This window comes from Artemia franciscana, chromosome 10, assembly GCF_032884065.1.
Source record: "Artemia franciscana chromosome 10, ASM3288406v1, whole genome shotgun sequence".
Classification (NCBI taxonomy): Eukaryota; Metazoa; Arthropoda; class Branchiopoda; order Anostraca; family Artemiidae; genus Artemia; species Artemia franciscana.
This window is the reverse complement of record NC_088872.1, coordinates 45,177,677-45,202,186: the sequence shown is the minus strand read 5'-3', so window position 1 is coordinate 45,202,186 and position 24,510 is coordinate 45,177,677. Positions and strand designations below refer to the sequence as shown.

The following is a 24,510-nucleotide window of genomic DNA, read 5'->3' as shown; positions in this document are numbered from 1 at the left end:
TGATCACAACAAAAAATGTGTCATTACTGCTAAGCCATCTTGAGATCACATCACTTGACACCTCTGACATGCATCTTATTTTATGAATCTTAGCATGATTTTAGTTATAACGAGTAACTCTTTGATATTTTATTTACTCAATTTTTTCGAAACGTGGTTTGTGGTGGTTTTCTATTTCTGATGTAAGCTTTAGTATGGCGTATTTCACTTGTGATGAATTCGAAGAAAAATGAGCAACGCAAATTGCGGTAATGTAGAGTTAATGTAAAGTAAAATAACAAGACAAAGTCTCTAGACTTCATGTAGCGTCAAGCATATACGAGCAAATGCTTAGCTGAAGAATGCGATATTTATGAGAAATCTTGGAACCCTATAGCCTTGGGATTAGTCAACTACTGAACAAAATAGGTATGCACAAATCTAAATAGTAGCAAAAATATAATAACGAGAATCATTTTGTTTCAATCGGTTCCACCTTGACATCACTTAGCCTATTTCTGCCAAACTAAAGCAACATTACTCAGATACAATCATGAATTTACGTATATCTCTAATTGAAATCTTGAAAGGCAAAAGTATTCTCGCTAATAGCTTGAAAACCTTATTTTCAGCCTTGTAAAGCTGTGAAAAAGTATTGTTTTTATATTATTTGTTTGTTTTCCTTGATGTACTAGTGGAAATTGCAGGATAAACGTTACATGTTGTAGTAATCATGCCACCGAAAAAGGGCTACTTGTGGGGAGAGGACACCATTGAAGACGAAGAGCAATATTCATTCTGTGGTTTCTGTCAATAGTATGCCCATGGATATCAAGTATTCGGAGTGACCCACATCAGTGCTTTCAACCAGTTCGTAAAATGACGGAACAAAGCACGGCTATTTTACTGGGCATTTTTTTTCTTTTTAATAGGTAAATTGGCTGATGGGAATAATGATGTAAAGTCAATGAAAGAAAATCATTCTCAACTATTAAAAAGCAATTTTAATAGCAATATTGCCTAAATCATTCGGTAAATATGACCAACCAATTGGTAAAATCCGTTATCTCTCCCCCCCCCCCAATATTTTGGCTAATGATTTCTCTGAGTATTTCTTCATATTTTCTAATCTATGGATTGCTATCTACTAAAATATGGTTAAATATGGTTAGTTAGTGATTTTTTTATTTGCTTATTTAGTCTTCTTTTAATTTAGTGTATTAATAATGGTAGGCGAAGGTGTAAGCAATGTTAATTTCGCAGAATAGGTTCACTAATGCAGTAAAATATTAACTATGCCGATAAGAGGGGCCGTAACCTCTGTTGACTTTTAATTTTGTAAGAGCAATTATTAAAAAATATTCTACACGGACAAAAACCTAAAAAAACAATAATATTTAGTATTATCACGATGGTTTTTGAGCCTTTAATCAATTGCAATAGATTTTTGTAATTTTTGGTTTTCAATTGCCAATTGCAATTATCGAATTGCGTTCAAAGGTGCCTATTGAAACCAAATGCCAATAATTGTTTGCTAATTTTGATCCAGAGCTCAATAAGCTGCAATTCGTTCTTCTAAAGATATAAAATTCTTGGAATATTTTTCTATCAGCATGAGCTAACGGTACTTTGGGTTAGTTTCAAGGGCTCTATGGTTTTGCAAGGTTTTTATTTTATTGTTTTTGTAAGAAATTCGTTTTGATGTTGTGACCATGTTCATTAGAGCACAAATATTGCGCTGATTCAATAAGCTATGGCAATTAATGGCAACACACTATTGAAGGCAGGACTTCCTTGAAATTGATTAGTGTAAATATGCCTAAAAATATTGCTTTAGGGCGGTACTTAGCTAGGTTTATGCATTGTATTATGAAAATTTAAATGTGTAACAAATTGTATAACGATCGTTTATTTTATAGCATACTAATATATTTATTTGTGCCCGCTTATTATAAAAATGAGAAAAAAGTGGAGTTCCAAATGAAAAAAAGAACATAGCTAACGCTAGAACTTAATTCACGTAAACACAATCACATAAATAATTGAGTCAGCAGCGAATCGTAAATTGGCTCAGAGATCGCACGGAAGCTCTACGCTCTATGTTGATCACTTTAGTTGATAGATTAAATATTCTGTATATCGATGAGATCTCCGTGTTAGAGAACCTGAGTGGAAGTCCAAGTAAAAATTTTAATAAGTAAAAATTTAATAAGTGTATTTTTATTAAGTAATTTTAAATAAGTGCTCCGTATTTTTCGACGCTCGGTGAAAGACAACATTTCCCACAAGGGTAATAAATACCAGATTATGGGGGAGACAACGGCATTGAGTTTTTATATAATAAAACGATCGAAAGACTTCTTGCATTTAGCACTTTTCCCATAAGCCGATCGAATAGATCTACACATTGACTCGGTCAACAGGACTCTAGTGGATCTAAGCGTTTGGCCGTAAGTGACACCAAGGTATTTTATATATTGGCAGCTAATTTAGCAACTAATCTCACTAACTAAAACAACTGTTTCCAAACGACGAAAGCAATTTTTCTGGAGATTGGAAAAAAACCTTTTCGACACAATGAGTAGTCATAGCTAGCAGATTTTAATAGAGTTTTGTTTCTTAGAAACATAAAAAAATTTCCGTAATCCTTTTGTTAGGCAATTTTTAAGTATTTCAGCAACTTTTATAACGCCTACGACTTTCAAAAATGCTGCAACTCAAAGACAAATTTTTCGACAATTATAATATAATATTTATAAGATATTTTCATGTATTATATTATATAATCTGATATATTTATCACATATTGTCTTAGCAAAAAGCTCTGTATGGACTATAAAGTGGTGAAGTATTGGTCTAAACTAACTCCAGACTTTACGACTATGTTTTCTGCCTTTTGTTTGGATCTGATATCCAACCTCTACAGTTTATGGCAAGACCACCTAACCAACTCTATGAAGATGGCGACACAAACTAAAAATGTTCATATTAGGCGAGATAGGGAAATTCTTTAAGGTGTTAAGTGCTCTTAATATTAGATCTTTGTTTCTTTATATATTAGATATATGTATATAATATATATATATATATATATATATATATATATATATATATATATATATATATATATATATATATATATATATATATATATATGTGTGTGTGTGTGTGTGTATTAGATATTTATTTGTTTCTTTATATATATATATATATATATATATATATATATATATATATTATATGTTTCTTAATATTAGATCTTTGATATTAGATGGTTTGAATCATACTTGATTATTTCAGAGTTGACGAATTGGCATTTTAATGTTTAGTAATCTAAGTTACTTATAGTTACTAAGTTACTATATGGACTAACAACAAGTCCTTTCACCTCTTTGACTTCTTCTTCAGAAACATTGGCTACTGGAAGCACTATTCTCCTCTAGTCAGCAAACAATGAATACACGCAATTATGTACAATAATACACTGTTATTGATCATACTTTGATTATTTGAATCATACTTGAATCTTACTTGATTATTTCAGAGTTGACGAATTGGCATTTTAATATCTAGTAATGGAAGTTGTTGTCTAATTTCAGTCAAACCTTTTGGCTAGTGGATCTGCTGACTCGGAAGTATTTTTGTGGGATTTAGAAAAGCCCAATGGCCATTCGCAGTTCCCATTTCCACAAGTTACTGGTGGTGTCACAGATGTAGCATGGAATATGAAATGTGATAAAATTCTTGCGTCGGCCTTTTCGTCAAAAGTCATTATTGCGGATGAGCGTTCTATGAAAGTGATCCAGACGATATCAGAATCTACAAGGGTATGTTTTTATGTGTAAGCTATATGAAGGATGTTAAAAAAAAACACGGAATTTCTGTCCACAAACTAGAGCCAACTGCTTTGTAGAACTTCGGTGACTCGTACATGTATAATTTTTAAAAGGTGGAAAAACAGTCAACAGAGTCCAAGCGCCTATCCAGGGTTTTTTGCTCCGGGTGGGGAGGGGACAAAAAACTTAAAACAAACTTTTATGAATGAATTTCTTTTATGTTTTTTTGAATCGGACAAACATTTTTCTTGTGCGATTCACATACTGCGTTTTGTCCAATAGACCACTCTGCCCTTCCATAACGATGAATAACAGTTCAAATCGATAAACCTTTTTATTAAAAAGTGAAAAAAAAATACTGGATATTTCAATCACATAGGCTGTGACCATTAGCAGATATACTCTGCTGATGACGGTTTTTGTGTACGTGATTGAGATATCCAGAATTTTTTTTCTCTGTCTAATAATGTGGGAATTCTTAGAATTAGTTGGAAAAATTTTGCATTGGAATTATTGCCACACCCACTGTGTAACACAAACCTTGCTCCATCTGAAGTGTGTTTACAATCAAAACTCAAAGAAAAGTTGAAAGGCATCCGTTCTAATAGTACCGATGAATTAAAAGACGCGCCAAAAATGTGGCTCTTAAAGGGGCCTCTAGATCTTTTCAAAACTGGTCTAAAAGGATACAAACACTGCATGGAGAAGTGAGTCAACCGTGAATGAGGTTTAGTTGAAAAACAGGTCAACTGTAATGGAACACACACACACACACATATATATATATATATATATATATATATATATATATTTATGGTTGATTGTGTATGGCTATTCTGTTTGACCTATGTGATTGTATGGATGAGTAGGGTTAAGGCCTCATTGAAGTGCTGATCTATATTAGTCACTAATGTAGGAAAACAGTCTTCCTTTTCTCCTGTTTTTTTTTTTTTTTTTTTTTTTTTTTTTTTTTTTTTTTTTTTTTTTTTTTTTTTTTTTTTTTTTTTTTTTTTTATGTGTTTGTGCTGCTGCATTAGTAATTCCTCTTTTCATTATATATATATATATATATATATATATATATATATATATATATATATATATATATTCGTGTTTCGCGGTGCGAAAAACACGTGATACTTAATTCAATTGAAACGAAAAATCTGAAAAATTATATGTGTTAATTTATCTTGAAAACTTTGAAAGTTTAACTTGGAAATTCAACCATAAATGTTTTTGTGTATCTTTGTATTTGTGTCCCAGTAAATTACCTTCGAGTTTCAGAAATTAGCGGCTAATACCTAATGAAAAGAGGAAAAAAGGAGAAATCTCTTTCTCCATACCGGTGAGGTCAGATAAATTTTAAATGTTTAATTAGATAGACAGATGATTTCTATTTTGTTGTGTAAGCTTTATGGATGAATATAAAACAAAAAGAGGCATAAATGCATCAGGCTTCAAGTGTAAGGCTCTACAATTTCCATTATAAAACATAAATTAAAACAAAACATAAATAAAAAAACGAATTTAAACTTTAATCGCGTTTTGGCACTTATATTGTGCTGTGCAAGAAAAATCATGTCTTCCTTTACTATTTGGCCCGTAACCAGCAATAAAATAGAATACAAACTTCTGTAAAACAAAATAGTTTACTTCTGTAAAATAGGATGTAAAATAGAATACGAACTTCACTCAAATACAAACCTGTGGGGGTGCATAAAGCTACTCTTACAAGCAATAAACAGTTATCTGGCCCTTGGAGTATAGCTTGCTTGGGCTCTCACTACATAATGACAGAACACCTCAAATACAATATTTGAGTGAATAAAGTCAAAATAGACAAACTAGCGTGATATTTCCATTATTGTTTTCATGTTACATTAGGTGTTTCAAGATCGTGTTTCACCCATGGCCCAAATAGTATTGGTAACTCATAAGAGTGGAAACTGGCGCTAGTGTAGAAACAAATCACCAACGCTGTCTAGCGTCGGGCGAAATTTGGTATTTTTAAGCCTAATTAATTAGCCTTGATTTGCCCTTATTAGACCTAGGCCTATTAATAATTAGGCCTAGTAATATGTACTACTTCTAATTATCTTAACAAGACAATTAGGCATAACCCTTTGCCATCATAGACAAATAGGCTAGGCCTTATATATGTCTTTTGAACAGTAGGTTAGCCTACCCTAAACAACCAAATACTCGATTTTTAAGACTTACACAGAGACTTCACCTTTAAGTGAAATAAACAGATCAGGCCAAAAGAGCATGGGAAACTATGAGTTTTCAATGCTATTGGGTTAGGCCTTTACCAATTATTCGACTTGAATTTTTTCTACTTATTTAAAGACATTCTAATGATTTCGCCAGTCACTATGCTGCGTCTTGCGCTAGCAGTTTTCAACTCCTACCTTTCCATGTTAAATCGCCGAAGTTTCCACTCTTATAGTTTCCCATGCTCTTTGCCGTGGCCTATAACGAATAAGTTTATTATTTCATAGTTATATAGAATATAACTATGTATTTTATATAGATATATATATATATATATATATATATATATATATATATATTATATATATATATATATATATATATATATATATATATATATATATATATATATATATATATATATATATTATATATATATATATATATATATATATATATATATATATATATATATATATATATATATATATAATGAAAAAAGAAATCACCAATGCAACAGCACAAACACATAAAAAAATAAATAAATAAAAGACAGAAGGAGAAAAGGAAGACTGTTTTCCTACATTAGTAATTAATATCGATCAGTACTTGAATGAGGCCTTAACCCTACTCATCCATACAATCACATAGGTCAAACAGCATAGCCATACACAAGAATAACCCATGGACAGGCAGTCGTGTCGTAAGTAAGTATAAGTCGTCAGTTACCAGATATGAAAAAGACAAATAAACCAGAGGCAATAACCCAATACAGGGGCTCATCAGGAGAATACACACTTGCCTATAGGGTTTTGGCACTTTAAATTCCCTACCCAGGCAAGTGGCGTGCCTACCACAAAATCGCTATCGTATCCCCGTGCTTGGTATCGCCCCCAAAATATATGCCTATGAAAAAAAAAATTAAAACAACCAAGTAACACCAAAACGAATTTGTCATACCTTGGTTCTGGCCCTCGTATATATATATATATATATATATATATATATATATATATATATATATATATATATATATATATATATATATATATATATATATAATAGTTTATATTTTATAATTTATACTTATAGCTAGTTTATAGTTTATATTAACAGTTTGTGCATAAAATCTAGTCGTAGGCCAAATAACAGTAAAATTCAAAAAAAAATCTCTATTGTGCAGCTCCGTTCCATTTTATTTGTTACTAATTATGCTGAAAAATTTCGAAACCGTTGTTCGTCATTGTAGCAAAAACACAAAAATAAAAGTTGAGAACAAGTAAATCTTAATTTGAGGTTATAGAAAAAATAATACTACTACTAACAACTCACCACAGCACAAAGCCGCCTGAGGCCAACGCAGCTACGCACGCTCCTCCTCCATCCCAATCTATTCAAAGGCTCCCTCTTTATACCTCTCAGGAAGTTCCCGTTTCCAAGAAAGGTATGATCCTGGATTAATTTTTTTTTCCAATTACAAAAGGCACTAGATGCAGCAATTTCCTTTAAAGTGAGCCATTAAACAGCTCTCTACGATGTTCCAGTGTCCCGATATCTGAGGAAAAACGAAAAAAAACGATTCCTTACATGCAGTACATCGTGGCTGCATGCCATTTTTCTTTATTTTTTAGCCGATATATTTTCCTTGTTGTTCAAGCCAAGGGACAGTAAGTTTATTATATTGGAGTTTCGGACAATTATACAACTGAAACTTTGCCAAACGGATAAGATACTTGTATCCTTGGATATATTAGTTTCAGATCTAATCAGTCACTAAACCAGAATTATGATAATTCTTGGAGTTTTTCTAGGAAAATAATCTAAAGTTGATATTTCTGTGATATTTTGTTTTATGATCATGTGAGGAGGATTCAAAAACCAACTTCGAATCAAATTCCTTCATAATAAGGTTTAAGTTTCCTGTAATAGTGATGTACAGATCCTTTTGTGATATTGATATTTCTTATGAAAATTTATAAATATAATTTGATATTTCTTAAGATCTTTTTTTAGAAAATGATACAAACTTGCTTAAAGAATAGGAGAGTTTTTCTTTTTTTCTGGCTTCCAATCGATTTTTAGCGTTTTTCTCAATCTAAAAAAATAATCAGAGCGAACTTAAAAATTGTGATTTGGTAGATGGATAAAGCTGAATCTTAGTTATCGAATCATTGTAAAATCTTACGTAGAAATTTAAAGCTGTAGTATTGAGAAAAATTAACATCACTTGTCATCTATTGTACAGGAAACTTAAATCTTATTATGAAGGAATTTAATCCGGAGTTGGTTTTTGAATAGTTGTAATATGATCATCTACCAATATATTTCTTTCTAAATAACATCAAGTACTTGTACAGGAAACATAAGCCTAATTTAAAGGATTTTGATCCGAAAATAGTTTCTGAATAGTTCCACTTTTGTCATCTGACGATTTTTTTCCCCCAAAAACTGCAGTATTTGTGTGGATTTACGAGCTGTAAGAAAATAATTAGTAAAACTGACATAAGAGGAAACCCAAGTTTATTCCTGAGAAATGCTATTCAGTGTTATCATAATGTTAAGTTGAATTAATGAGTTGATATTATTATGTTAATATATAAGGTAAACTAATTCGTATTATAAAGTAGTCGCAAAGCAAAATCGGAAAGTTAATTATAAAATCATACATAAAAATATTAGTTGCAATTATTTTAGTCTCTTTTTTTTTACTTTTGCTATACATTGGGAAAAAAACAGAAGAATCCTATTCCAAAATTAAGAAATAAGTAAAACTTTTCTGTATGCTAGCCAAGCCTTAACAATTTTCTGATTAAAATTATGGTTGAAAAACAAGATAATGTGCTTAATTTCAGCAAATCTCTGGCTAGGTCCAATTAAACCTGACGTTAATTAAAATTTAAATCATAGTAAATCAAAGTTACCCCCTATTTAGCTCTTTCTGATTATTCTTGTTTTTCTCAATAACACTGGGCTGTAATGTGCATTTTTTTTCTTCTTTTTTTTTGCAAAATAGCAGTATTTCTATGTATTTACAAGCTTGAAAAAAATAATTTGAGAAACTAGTATTAGAGAAATTCAAGCTTATCCCCGAGGTATGCCATCTAGCGAAAATGTTAAGTTAAATTAATAAATTATTATTATTAAATAGATATATAAGTTAAACTAAGTCACACCATGAGGTTGCCATAAAGTAAAATCATAGAGCTAATTATCAAAATCCTACACAAAACTCTTAGCTGCAATTATTTTAATCTCTTTTTTACTTTTGTTATTTTGGGCCAAAGGTAGATGAATTCTTTTGCCAAATGTATAAGTAAAACTGTCTAACTGCTAACGAGTCTATGTTTCATATACTAACCAAACCTTTACGATTTTGTTATTAAAAATATGGTTGAAAATAATCTGCCTAGTTTCGGCAAATCTGCTGGATCCAAAGACACTTAACCTTAATTAAAATTGAATAAAAAAAGTAAGTTTTTTCAATTGAAAGTAAGGAGCAAAATTAAAGCTTAAAATGAACAGAAATTATTACGTATATAAATGAGGTTCACCCCTCCCCGACACGTCACTCTTTACGCTAAAGTTTTTTAGTACTTCAAAAGAAGCGTCTTACTGTTCTAATTAAACGACCCGTTTCAGGAGTCATTCTTAAAGAATTGTAACAAAATTCAAACTTTAGCGTAAAGAGCGAGGTATTGAGGAGGGGGCAATCCCCTTCGTATACGTAATAATTTCGGTTCATTTTAAATTTTAATGTTGCTTTTTTCTTTCAATTAAAACAACTTGTTTTTTTTTATTTAATTTCTGACTATTTTCAAATAATGCAAGGAAATCTGGCCCCACCTCCACGGAGAAATATTCACCTCCGCGGAAATATCCTCTAGACAATTCATTCCTGGTGAAAGTTTACCCTGGACAATTACTCTTAACCAAAATTGAGACGAAAAAGAGAGAGCAAGACATATAAAAAGAATTTTGTATAAGAATTCTGGCAAATTCCCGCTGTGTATAATTTCCCCTGACAAGTTCACTCCTTGGAAACTTCCCTCCCCTTGGAAAATTCCCCCGTGGAAAAACCCCCAGGAGAAAATCCCCCCTTCCACCAGAAAATGTATTCATGCATCCCAATAGAAAATACTATGCGTAAACAATGGACAAATTTTTTAACTTTAAGACCTTTCCCAAGGGGCTGTGGGGGGGGGGTCATGTTATTCCTAAAGGCAGAGCTATTGGACCTTTCAACTGTGATGAACAAAATGACAGTCTCAAAATTTTGATTGGGCGATTTTGGGAAAAGGGATGGGGGAGCGGGCCAAGTTGCCCTCCAATTTTTGGTCACTTAAAAAGGGCACTAGAACTTTTAATTTCCGTTCGAATGAGCACTCTTGTGATATTCTGAGACCACTAGGTCGATACGATCACTCCTGGGAAAAGAAATGAATAAATACGCATCCGTGATCTTTCTTCTAGCAAAAAATACAAAATTTCTTCTAGCAAAAAATGGGGTTTTCTGATTTGCTGAATCTGATTGTGTAATTTTCATTAAGATCACTTGACTTTTAGGGGGTGTTTTCTCCTTTTTTCGAAAAACCGGAAAATTTTCTCAGGCTTGTAGCCTTTGAAATTTAAGGCTCAACTTAATGAAATTTGTATATTTGAAATCAGCATAAAAAGTCAATTCTTCTGATATATTTATTGGTATCAAAATTCCGTTTTTGAGAGTTTCGGTTACAATTGAGCCGGGTCGCTCCTTACTTACAGTTCGTTACCACGAACTGTTTGATGAAAAAAAAAAATGTCAAATTTGACCATAGTTTCAGCTTATTTTCATTTCTAGTTTTCTCAGTAACACTGGACTGTAATGTGTTTTTTTTCGAAGCAGCATCATTTGTAGATATTTAAAAGATGGAAGAAAATAATTTGTGAAAATAATATTTGAGAAACTCAAGTCTATCCTTGAGAAATCATGACATCTACCGTTATTACAATGTTAAGTTAAATAAATAAGCTATTGTTAAATAATTAGTTATTAAGTTAATATTTAAGTTAAATTGTCTTACCGTAAGGTTGTCATGAAGTGAAATCATAAAGTAAATTATAAGATCCTGTTTGAAAATGTTAGTTGCAATTATTTTAATCTCTTTTTTTACTTTGCTGTGTACTGGGCCAAAGATAGAAGAGTCATTTTGTCCAAAGTATGTAACAGATAAAACTGTCTACCTGTTTTCATAAATAGTCTGTATTCTGCTTACTAACAAAGCCTTAACCATTTTGTAAATAAAAAAAGTTAAAAACAAAATAACATGCTTAATTTCAGCAAATCTCATGATGGGTTCAAAGAAATTTGAACTTAATTAAGATCCAAATCTTAATAAATTAAAATTGCCCTCAGTTTCAACTATTATCATTATTATTCCAATTATTATTCATTTTGGATATTTTATTTTTTATTTTATATTATCATTTTTTATGTCTTATTTGTTATTTATTCAACTATTTTTCTTATTGTTTGTTTGATTTTTATTCAAATATCACTTTTATTATTATTTTTAATTTTTTTTTCATGTATTTTATTTGTATGTATATCATCATTATTTTCAGCACTGGACATGTGCTTTTTTTTTTACGCATGGTGAAGCAGTGCAGTTTCTTTTGAATAATGTAAGAAATATGCTTTGGCGTAGTATATACGTTTTAGCCTTATTTCAGGTCCAGTATAGAAGTATTGCATGGAATCCTGAAGCTGGCACCCAAATTGCAATAGCTTCTGAGGATGATCATATGCCAGTGATTCAAATATGGGATGTTCGAAAAAGTGTATCTCCTCTCTGTTCCTTGGAGGGACATACCAGGTTTGTTGGGTATTCTCTGGCTAACAGAAAGTACTAGTTGGGGAAGATTTTTTAAAACTTCTTTTTAAATGAAAATACTGTTAATCTCGCCTTGTATCTTAGACCAAAGCATAGACACGTACGTCAAGGAAATAGGGCTTCTATGCAGCTAAGAAAAGAGACTTTAAGATAAGTAAAGCATTCACAGAGTAGGAAATAAAGCCCTAAGGTCAAAGAAGGCCGGATATTCCTACGATATACTATGGTATATATATATATATATATATATATATATATATATATATATATATATATATATATATATATATATATATATATATATATATATCATATCGAAAGAATTTGACTTTCACGTCAAACATAATCCAAACAAACACATAAAAAAAACTATGTTGTTAAAGAGTTTGATATTGGAAATTAGTCTAGGATAAGAAATTAGTACTGTGTGGAAAATGCAACTTTTTGATCGACAGCTAAAAAACAGAAAACATGAGGCTGTCTCGTATACCTTAGTTTATCCTAACAGACATACACAGGGAGGAATACCTCCTCTAGAATTGGCACAACGGACCCCAAGATACACTTTTGTGTTGCAATCTTTCCACTTCTCTTTTTTCAGTGGAAAATCTACTGGTAGCGTTCCACCTGTCGCTATTGACAGTATTGTGCTGATTCGTTTTTTCCAAAATTTAATACCTATATTAAAGATGGCTAACATAGAGTTGCCAAAGCTAAGTATTTTCTGTAAGGAATAGATGGCCGACATAGGGCAGAGAAAGCTGAGCTAAAGCTAGATCAGGGTTTTCCACAAGGAAGGTGGCCGACAGAGGAGACCTTAAGCTGAGAAAGTCTTTTCTATAAGGAAGATGGCCGCGTAGGGGAGCTAAAGCTAAGTAAGTCTTTTCTGTAAGGGAAGAGGCAGACATAACGAGAGCTATAGCTAAGTAATTCTTTTCTGTAAGGAAGATGGTCGACATAGGGGACTAAAGCTAAGTAAATCTTTTCTATAAGAAAGATGGCTGACATAGGTGAGCTAAAGCCAAGAAAGTCGTTTCTGTATGGAAGATTGTTGACATAGGGGAGCTAAAGCTAAGTAAGTCTTTTCTTTAAGGAAGATGGCCGACATAGGGGAGCAAAAGCTAATTAGTCTTTTCTGTATGGAAGATGGCCAACATAGGGGAGCTAAACCTAAGTAAGTCTTTCCTATAAGGAACATGACTGACACAGGAGAGATAAAGCTAATTATTCTTTTCTGTATGGAAGATGGTCGAAATAGGGGAGCTAAAGTTAAGTAAATCCTTCCTATAAGGAAGATGACTGACACAGGAGAGCTAAAGCTAAGTAAGTCTTTTCTGTAAGGTAGATGGCCGACATAGGGGAGCTAAAGCTAAGTAAATCTTTCCTATAAGGAAGATGACCGACATAGGGGAGCTAAAGCTAATTAGTCATTTCTGTAAGGAAGATAGCCGACATAGAAGAGCTAAAGCTAAGTAAGTCTTTTCTGTAAGGAAAATGGCCGACATAGGGGAGCTAAAGCTAAATAAGTCTTTCCTATAAGGAAGATGACCGACGTAGGGGAGCTAAAGCTAATTAGTCTTTTCTGTATGAAAGATGGCCGACATAGGGGAGCTAAACTAAATAAGTCTTTCCTATAAGGAAGATGGTCGACATAAGTCTTTCCTATAAGGAACATGAGTGACACAGGAGAGCTAAAGCTAAGTAAGTCTTTCCTCTAAGGAATATGGCCGAATTAGAGTAGCTAAAGCTAATTAAGTCTTTCCCAGAAGGAAGATGACCGACATAGGAGAGCTAGAGCTAAATAAGTCTTGTCTGTATGGAAGATGGCCGACATAAGGGAGCTAAAGCTAATTAGTCATTTCTGTAAGGAAGATGGCCGACATAGAAGAGCTAAAGCTAAGTAAGTCTTTTCTGTAAGGAAAATGGCCGACATAGGGGAGCTAAAGCTAATTAGTCATTTCTGTAAGGAAGATAGCCGACATAGAAGAGCTAAAGCTAAGTAAGTCTTTTCTGTAGGGAAAATGGCTGACATAGGGGAGCTAAAGCTAAATAAGTCTTTCCTATAAGGAAGATGACCGACATAGGGGAGCTAAAGCTAATTAGTCATTTCTGTAAGGAAGATAGCCGACATAGAAGAGCTAAAGCTAAGTAAGTCTTTTCTGTATGAAAGATGGCCGACATAGGGGAGCTAGAGCTAAATAAGTCTTTCCTATAAGGAAGATGGCCGACATAAGTCTTTCCTATAAGGAACATGAGTGACACAGGAGAGCTAAAGCTAAGTAAGTCTTTCCTCTAAGGAATATGGCCAAATTAGAGGAGCTAAAGCTAATTAAGTCTTTCCCAGAAGGAAGATGACCAACATAGGAGAGCTAGAGCTAAGTAAGTCTTGTCTGTATGGAAGATGGCCGACATAAGGGAGCTAAAGCTAATTAGTCATTTCTGTAAGGAAGATGGCCGACATTGAAGAGCTAAAGCTAAGTAAGTCTTTTCTGTAAGGAAAATGGCCGACATAGGGGAGCTAAAGCTAATTAGTAATTTCTGTAAGGAAGATGGCCGACATAGAAGAGCTAAAGCTAAGTAAGTCTTTTCTGTAAGGAAAATGGCCGACATAGGGGAGCTAAAGCTAATTAGTCTTTTCTGTATGGAAGATGGCCGACATAGAAGAGCTAAAGCTTAGTAAGTCTTTTCTGTAAGGAAAATGGCCGACATAGGGGAGCTAAAGCTAATTAGTCTTTTCTGTATGGAAGATGGCCGACATAGGGGAGCTAAAGCTAAATAAGTCTTTCATACAAGGAACATGAGTGACACAGGAGAGTTAAAGCTAAGTAAGTCTTTCCTCTAAGGAATATGGCCGACTTAGAGGAGCTAAAGCTAATTAAGTCTTTCCCATAAGGAAGATGACCGACATAGGAGAGCTAAGTAAGTCTTGTCTGTATGGAAGACGGCCAACATAAGTTAGCTAAAGCTAATTAGTCTTTTCTGTAAGGAAGATGGCTGACATAGGAGAGCTAAAGCTAATTAGTCTTTTCTGTAAGGAAGATGGCTGACATAGGGGAGGTAAAGCTAATTAGTCTTTTCTGTATGGAAGATGGCCGACATAAGGGAGCTAAAGCTACGTCAGTCTTTCCTATAAGGAAGATGGCCGATTTAGGGGAGCTAATCTTCCTTACAGAGAGTCTTTTCTGTAAGGAAGATGGGCGACATAGGAGAGCTAAAGCTAAATAATTCTTTTCTCTAAGGAAAATGGCCGACATAGGGGAGCTAAAGCTAAGTAAGTCTTTTCTGTAAGGAAGATGGCCGATATAGGAGAGCTGAAGCTAAGTAATTCTTTTTTCTAAGGAAGATGGCCGACATAGGTGAGCAAAAGCTAAGTCAGTCTTTCCTATAAAGAAGATAGCCGACATAGGATAGCTAAATCTAAGTAAGTCTTTTGTAAGGAAGATGCCCGACATACGGGAGCTAAAGCTTAGTAAGTCTTTTCTGTAAGGAAGATGGGTGACATTGGGAGCTAAAGCCAATTAAGTCTTTCCTATAAGGATTATGACCGACATAGGAGAGCTAAAGCTAAGTAAGTCTTTCCTATAAGGAAGACGGCCGACATATGGTAGCTAAAGCTAAGTAAGTCTTTCCTATAAAGAAGACGGCCGACATATGGTAGCTAAAGCTAAGTAAGTCTTTCCTATAAAGAAGATAGCCGACATAGGGTAGCTAAAGCTAAGTATGTCTTTTCTGTAAGGAAGATGGGCGACATTGGGAGCTAAAGCCAATTAAGTCTTTCCTATAAGGATTATGACCGACATAGGAGAGTTAAAGCTAAGTAAGTCTTTCCTATAAGGAAGACGGCCGACATATGGTAGCTAAAGCTAAGTAAGTCTTTCCTATAAGGAAGATGTCCGACATAGGGGAGCTAAAGCTAAGTAAGTCTTTCCTATAAGGAAGATGGCCGACATAGGATTGCTAAAGCTAAGTATGTCTTTTCTGTAAGGAAGATGGGCGACATTGGGAGCTAAAGCCAATTAAGTCTTTCCTATAAGGATTATGACCGACATAGGAGAGTTAAAGCTAAGTAAGTCTTTCCTATAAGGAAGACGGCCGACATATGGTAGCTAAAGCTAAGTAAGTCTTTCCTATAAGGAAGATGTCCGACATAGGGGAGCTAAAGCTAAGTAAGTCTTTCCTATAAGGAAGATGGCCGACATAGGATTGCTAAAGCTAAGCAACTCTTTCCTATAAGGAATATTACTGATATAGGAGAGCTAAAGCTATGTAAATCTTTCCTATAAGGAAGATGGTCGACTTAGGTGAAGTAAAACTAAGTAAGTCTTTTCTATAAGGAAGATGGCCGACATAGGTGAAGTAAAACTAAGTAAGTCTTTTTTTATAAGGAGGATGGCCGAGATAAGGGAGGTAAAGCTAAGTAAGTCTTTCCTATAAGGAAGATGGCCGACATATGGTAGCTAAAGCTAAGTATTTCCTATAAGGAAGATGGCTGACGTAGGTGTGTTATTTTCTGAGTTGGCAAAGGAAAACAAAAACAAAAATCGATTGACTTGATCAAAACCAAGGATACTAGTAATTATGTGGATTTTGGATCACTTATACAAATTATTATGTTTTCTTGTTTTTTATTTTTTTATTTATTTATTTTTTAATCCAAGAAAAATCAGTTATAATGCTAATTAAGCTCAATCATATAAGTAAGAAATTTATCTTTCTTTTTAGTGGAGTTTTGTCTGTTAGTTGGTGCAGTAGTGACTCCAGCATTTTAGCTAGCTGCGCGAAGGATAGGAGAATTCTTCTTTGGAATCCGACCATGGGAACTGTGGTAAGCTATTAAAGTTTAATGCATTAACGCTGACTTTGTAAAGAACCATTTGTCTCCCATGTGTCCCCTATTCTTACAGAACGGATGTCTCTAGTAACCTGGTCCTTTGATTGTAAGATGAAAGTTATAGAGCCCCTTTTAAGTATCGAAACTGTTTTTGCTGAAATACGATATTTTATTTTAAAAAAAATAAAAAAATTCACCTGTTGTAGATAGGAGCTTGAAACCTCTATGGTAGGGTTCTCTGATATGATGGAACCAAGAAAGCGATTTTCCCCAAGATTGCTTGCTTTTTTGGGGATGTTTAGCTCTTTTTTCGAAAATCCAGCAACTTTTCTCATATTTGTAGCTTTTGGTAGGTAACAATAAACTGAATGAATTTTATACATTTAGAATCAGAATAAAATGCCAATTCTGTTGATGTGTCAACTGTCATCAAAATTATGTTTTTAATTTTGGTTAATAATGGCCCTAGTCACCCCCTACTTTTAGTTCATTATAACAGACAATTTGATAAGATTCCCTTATGAAAATGTTTTTATTTGAACCTAACCATTTTATTCACTTGAATTTGAGTATCAAAAGAAAGACAGCTTTTGACAGCTGAATTTTTAGTTGAAATTTAGTTTTTTCTTTCACTATTCTGTAATTCTTTTTCAAAAAAAAATTCCTAGCATATAACAAGAGTTCTGTTCAAGGAAGAGAATTGTCCTGTTATGAAAGAGGTATGTTTTACCTGGCCATCATAAAATCAAAACGTGGTATCTGTGCAGGCTGGGTGAGTTTTGAGTACGAGCCTTTAGGAATGTGAAGATCTTGACAAAAAACCCTACTTAAGGAGCTTTTGAGATCTTGGAAATCTGTTGATTGAGGGAAGATAAATGAAACTTCCAGGAATGAAATCTGAACCTAAAATATCCCCTTGGAAGCCTTTTTTAAGTTCATATCTCTATTCCTTCTGTAGCGTATTCTAAGGCTCAGTATATACTATAAAAACTATTCTACATCTGTTGTAATCTTTGGTAATAATAAATCTTTCCATAAATTTGGTTTGAGTCTCATTTTCTTTTACTCTAGGCTGGTTGAGTTGTTTGTTGTTTGTTTTTTTCATTTTTCATGCAAATTTAGTTATTTTCTTTTATTTGAGATTTTTTTGTTCTAAATATTTTTAGGAATAGACTTACTTATAAGAAAATGTATCCTAAAGTATATTCTCATGCCCCCTCCCCCCATCACTGTTATTCTGGTGTCTGGTCTCACTGGAAAATTATATGTGGTTGCCCTTGTTAATTTTCCTTTGGCTGCTCAAGTTTACGTGTCGAGAGAATTTTCTAAGGGTGAGGGGGGAAATGTCTTCAGAGGAGGAAGGGTTAATTGATCAGCAGAGGGGGCGGGGGAATAGCCAGAAACCTACCAAATTAGTGGTACCATTGAATTCACCTTTCAAGACTGGTCCAGACAAAGAAAACTTTACAACATACATAAAAAAATCGTTCATATGTATTTTTGTTACCTTTTTACAAGTTGGTAGACAATTCCATGCGGAGGGGGGTTCAATCCCAATACCCCGCCTCCTCTTGGCTATGGCCTTGTGAATCTTGTAGCATGATGAGATAATTTGTATTGGGTGGTTGCTCGGAAGAGGCTAGTTGGGATTGGTTGACTAAAATCTTGGAAACCTTCTTTTATCAATGTTTATTGTTGGAATCCCCAACATGGGGTACAGGCCTCACCGATGGGGCATGGTAATATTTTGGTGGGTCATGAGCAGGACGTACACCTTTCGGCTGACTATACTTTAGAGTCTTAGTTTTGAAAGATAAACATTTTTCATAAGAATGACGTCACATTCAAATGCATTTAAGGAGCGAAAAAGATACATGATAGTATTGCAATGACGCTATACATTGGATTGCTTAGGCAATCATTAGTATAAAATATGCCTAGATGATGACGACCCAAAAACAAGATCCCCCCCTCCAAAAAAAAAATGAAAAAAGATCAGAAAGCAAATAAGTGGAAAATTTGTCATGTTTTTGGAGAAAAAAAAATGTAGTGAAGAAATAACCAAGAAAGCGAGGTTGAGCATGTGGACAAGAAGAAGTGAAAACACATAAGCGGAAATTTTGGCAAGAAACTCGGCCAAGGCGTCCTCACTGCTAAAAAAGCCCTGCCCGATCTCTTCTTATCAAAATTACTTAAATATAGCAATTAACGCAAATTAAGAATGAAAAAAATTGAGTTAACGTGGTTGAATGTGTGGAGGAAAGATAACTATGAGAAAAACAGGGAAGCTGTCAGATCAAGTGTTCTGAAAACAAAAATGAAGCACGTAGGATAAACTATCAGTATTTTACCTTTTTTTAGTACTTTTTAGTATTTATCTATTTATTTGTTTATATTTATTTATATATCTTATTATTTATGTATTTATTTATTTATTTAGTATTATAGCTCAAAAAATTATCTTGTTAATAAACTGGGTCAATAAAAACTCTTAGTAAAAATATATAAGCTTGTAGATTTAAGAATGATCAAAATTCAGATCAAATTATTTTGATTTATTTGTTTTTGGAAGCATATTTTTCTATTAATGAAGTAAGTTGCTGCATATCCACAGCCAACGAGTTAATTGTATGGTTTAGGTTTAAAATTGTATTTAGGCTCCGTCGTACGCCTCCACAAGTTCATTGAAATAACTTACAGCCTAGAAATAGTAGCCTATTTATTATGCTTAATACACTCTTAAATAATTGAAATGATTTCCCAGGTAAGATGTTTTCACTAATTAGGAAAATGAAGAGGAGCCAGTTTGTCTTTGGGATTTATCTCAAGACACAATGGCAAAGAAATAATAATTAAGTTTTTGAGCTTCAAGGGTATGGTAACAATGTTTAAGTTTCCTTTTCATCGTTTTCCAAATGAACGTTGAACCGAATTTTCTTTTTCGTTTCGTTCATAATTCTTTTTCTTATATTATGTATTTTAAGAGCGTTCTTGAATTGTATTTTATTTATATTTATTTTTAAAATTCTCATCTTTTTCTTATATTTTTTCTTCTTCTAATATTATAATTTTTTTTACCTTTATGTGGGTTAACCTATGTATAGCTCGTAGCTTGATATTTTCAAACTTTTGAAATAGTTGCCAAAAACTATTACCCGAGCTTCTTTAAAAAAGAGGATCAGCGTGACAATGTATTTTGAATCACACTTCGATCTGCTGATCTATATTACGTCACTGATCCTCCCTTTGAGAACGGCTTAGAAATAATTTTCACCAATTACCTCGGAAGTTTGAAACTGTCAGATACTAGCTTTAGGCGAAACAGCCACGCTATATCTATAAAAGTAGCTAAAGTAATCTGACTCACGATGTTTTCCTATATTTATAGAATTTTGAAAAACTAGCACATTACTGAAAACATAACTTCCGCGAAAAAAAAAAAGCAGGATGGACTCTTAGGAGCAGAAGAAGCCATGAGTACCGGCAGAAAACAAAATACCAATTAATCAATGTTTTGTCTGGCTCCACTGTTTTTACGGAATGGCTTTGGGCTACCAGCTATTTGATATGGTATCCTATAGGCTACCTCTTTTTGATCTCTTTTTGAACACTAAAGTGCCACCACTGGCGGTACCGCTAGAGTCTAGTAACGCGATCAAGCGATTAAAAGGGTTTTACAATTTCTTCGCGTACTGGGGTTGCGATCAGTATGTGTGTGAAACATGTACTGCCTTTTCGAGGGCCAAACTATTGTGCCCAAGGTGCCATAGTCTGTGTCACCGAAGAAAACGCTCCATCTCTGTCGAGGGTAAACGGATCCTCCTACCGATATAATTTCTTAGAGCTTATTGCTTTTCCATTTATAGAAGAGAGACTAAGAGAGAAAAAAAGCGGGTTTAATTTAAATAAAGCAGTTACAGGCGTACTAAAACGTACTAAAAACAAAAGCGACAACAAAACACTAATTAATAAAAAAAAATTCCGAATATTTCGACTCCACATCTGGGATCCTTTATCAACGGGAAAAAAAGACGAAAAACTTAGCTAATCATGTAAAGAAAAAGAACAACACATACAAATAAGAAAAAAAGATCAAAAGACAAAACAAACAAATAAAACTCACATCTTAATAAAACTTCCAAAGTACGGCACAACTGTAATCACAGAAAAGACACCAACATCTTTTGGTAATTTTCCTCTTTAAGATCAAATTGGCAAGTGGGATCTATCAAAAATAAAATACCATTTTTATTTAAACAAAAACAAATTCCGGGTCACCAACCCTGATTAAACTTATAGGTTAAAAACCTTGAACTATTTAGATATGGCAAACAGGTCAACGAAACTCATGCATTATAAATTGAGTGAATTTTTTCATTTGCAAGTTTAGCTGCCGTTCGTTGGCTCCTTCCAGCCTTGACCTTATCCCATCTATCGCTTACACGGTTGTCAGCTGTTCGAGGACTGTCATATAAATTACCACTGTTTGAAAATTTTACCTTCCCCTGAATTAAACTATTGTAATTTGAACTGATTCTAAAATTCCCTTCGTCTCTTTTAATACTGATTCCCCATAGTTAATTTTTTAGTTTCAATAATTTCTCTAATATTTTGTAAGAAGCCTATAGACGTGTCGACAATTTTGGTCTGGTCAAATAATGTATTATGATGAGGAAAGTCAAATAAAGGTTCTGCTACAGCTGATTCAAACTTTTCTGGTTTTTGATTATATTTTAGCGAACAGTCAATGGTATTTTTGTGTTGCTATAGTCTATTTTCTAAATTTTGTTGTGTCCTTCCTGCTTAAAATTTACCACAAGAACACGGAATTTTGTATATGCTCCTTTGTATGTTTTTTGGAACCCTAACTTTTCCATTATTTAGTAACGAGCCAAAAGTTTGTCGAGATTTAGATGCTATTTTTTTATTACGCTTGCTGAGTTGTCTTCTTAATTTCTGTGACAACTTTGGGACATACGGCAAAGTTATATAATTTGTTTGTTGATTTGACCCATCATTTTCTAGTATTTTTGGTTCCGTTAACTTTTTTTCCGCTTTTCAATTATTTGGGAATTATTTGGAATATCAAAAGAGACGGAAGGGGATTTTAGAATCAGTTCAATTTACAATAGTCAAACAGTTCGTGTAACGAACTGCAAGTAAGGAGTGACTCGGCTCAATAGTAACCAAAACTCTAAAAAACTGAATTTGGACGCCAATACATACATCAAAAGAATCGAGTTTTTGTGCTGATTTCAAATATATAAGTTTCATTAAATTTAGTCTTACCCACCGAAAGTTACGAGTCTAAGAAAACTTGTCTTATTTTCGAAAAAAGGGGAAAACAACCCTAAAAGTCAATGAATGAAAATCAAAGAACCCTACTGTAGAGGTTTCAAGCTCTTATCTGCAAAAATATGGAATTTTGTATTTTTTGCCAGAAGAAAGATTACGGATGCCTGTTTTTTATTTTTATTTATTTATTTTTTTTTATTCCGGGGGTGATCGTGTCGTCCCAGTGGTCCTAGAATATTGCGAGGTGGGTCATGCGAGCGGAAATTAAAAGTTCTATTGCCCTTTTTAAGCGACCAAAAAACTGGAGGGCAACTAGGTCCTCTCCCACGCTCACTTTTTTTCCAAAGTCACCCTATCAAACTTTTGAGATAGCCATCTTGTTCAACTTAGCCGAAAAATCTAATAACTATGTCTTTGAGGTTGACTTAATCCCCGGGGGAAGGGCTGCAAATTATGAACTTTGCCTATTGTTTACATATAGCATTGGTTATTAGGAAGTATACAGACATTTTTAGGGGAATTTTTTTCTGGTGGGGTTAGGGGGGTTACGTGGGAGGACCTTTCCATGGGGAAAGGGAATGTTCCATGAAGGTTGTGCCGGATTTCCCAGCATTATTTAATAAACGATCAGAAATTAAATGAAAAAAGACAAGTTTTTTCTACTGAAAGTAAGTAGCAACATTAAAACGAACAGAAATTATTACGTATATGAGGAAGGGACAGGTAAAATTTTTTAACAGTGGTAATTTACATGATAGTCCCCGAACAGCTGACAACCTTGTAAGTGATAGTTGGGATAAGCTTAAGGCTGACAGAAGTCAACGAATGGCAGCTAAACTTGCAAATGAAAAAAAAAACACTCAATTTATAATGCATGAGTTTCGTTGACCTGTTTGCCATACTGTTGCCATATCTAAATAGTTTAAGGGTTTTAACCTATAAATTTTATCAGAGGTGGTGACCTTGGATTTATTTTTGTTGAAATAAAAATGAAATTTTACTTTTTATAGATCCTATTGGCCAATCTGATCTTATAGAGGAAAATTAATCTGGTGTGTTATCTGTGGTTACAGTTGTACCGCACTTTGGAAGTTTTATTAAGAAGCGAGTTTTATTTGTTTGTTTTGTCTTTTGTTCTTTTTTTTCTTATTTCTATGTGTTGTTCTTTTTCTTTACATGATTAGCTAAGTTTTTCGTCTTTTTTTCCCGTTGATTAAGGTTCCCGGATGTGGAGTCGAAATATTTTGAAATTTTTTATTAATTAAAGTTTTGTTGTTGCTTTTGTTTTTAGTACGCCAGTCACTGCTTTATTGAACGACGGTATTTCTCGCAAACTTGTTTCCTACTCTGGCTGGATTCGGGAAAAATAATTTCACATAGTTGGAGAAAATAACTCACTTTTATTCCTCCAAGTGTAAACCCCGACAAAACATGAATTCTGAACTCTATAAGCGAACCCTGAAAACGGACTTTGCAGTCTGAAAACGAACTAACTAAAAATCACTATATTAGCACAAAGAAACCTGCTTTAGCGGTGCACAAGAGATTGACCTGACCAATCCAATAAATGAGGGCTTCAAATGCACATACTTTTTGAATAACATTATCTATCAATGACCAAGTTCAGGTTAGGTTAGTTTACTTATTGCGACACTGTCATCCCTTTGAGAATAGCTAAGCAAACGGTTTTTGGTAATTACCTAGGAAGTGAGAAACTATCAGATATCGGCTTTGAAGGGCAACAGCCACAATGTATCTATAAAAGTAGCTAAAGTAATCTGACTCGTGATATTTTTTTATATTTTTAGAATTTTGAAAAACTAGCACTTTACTGAAAACATAAAATCCAAGCAAAAAAAGCAGGATGGAGTTTTAGGAGCAGAAGGGTCCCTGAGCAGGTTGCAGAAAACAAAACACTAATTAATCAACATTACCTTGCTGATCCTCCCTTTGAGAATAGCTTAGCGAACGATCTTTGACAATAACCCCGGAAGTGTCAGATACGGTCTTTTGACGTAACAACAACAGCATACACATTAACATAAGAAAGACAAGATATTAAAGCTGAATTCTGTTTCAGAACGGTGAAGTGGCCAGTACAGTTGAACCTTTTGATGTTGATTTCTGTCCTAGAAATCCTGCATTAATTGCCGTGCCATCCTTTAATTCAAAGATAAATATTCATTCCATTATGGGCGGCACTTCTGTTGATGACAAGGATACCATACATGCGTCTCCTGTAAGTTTTTTCTTACTTTATAATTTAGATATCGACTTCAACAATGGTAGTTGCAATAGGTTCAGGTTCATTTATTCTTCAATCATATATAGATATATATATATATATATATATATATATATATATATATATATATATATATATATATATATATATATATATATATATATAAATAACATACTAAATATGCAAATATCTGACAGAGAGACAAGCTTGTTTTGCACAAATAAAAAAAAAAAAAAAAAA

At 33.5% G+C, this 24,510-nt stretch overlaps 1 protein-coding gene across 1 annotated transcript in view; it reads left to right on the top strand.

The window, feature by feature from the left end:
- Positions 1-24,510, top strand: part of LOC136032244 (protein transport protein Sec31A-like) — a 140,340-nt gene that overhangs the window by 32,327 nt on the left and 83,503 nt on the right. The window contains exons 4-7 of the mRNA XM_065712476.1: positions 3,579-3,806; positions 11,739-11,881; positions 16,622-16,724; positions 24,106-24,264. Coding sequence (XP_065568548.1) covers positions 3,579-3,806; positions 11,739-11,881; positions 16,622-16,724; positions 24,106-24,264 — 633 coding nt within the window. The remainder of the gene's footprint in view (positions 1-3,578; positions 3,807-11,738; positions 11,882-16,621; positions 16,725-24,105; positions 24,265-24,510) is intronic.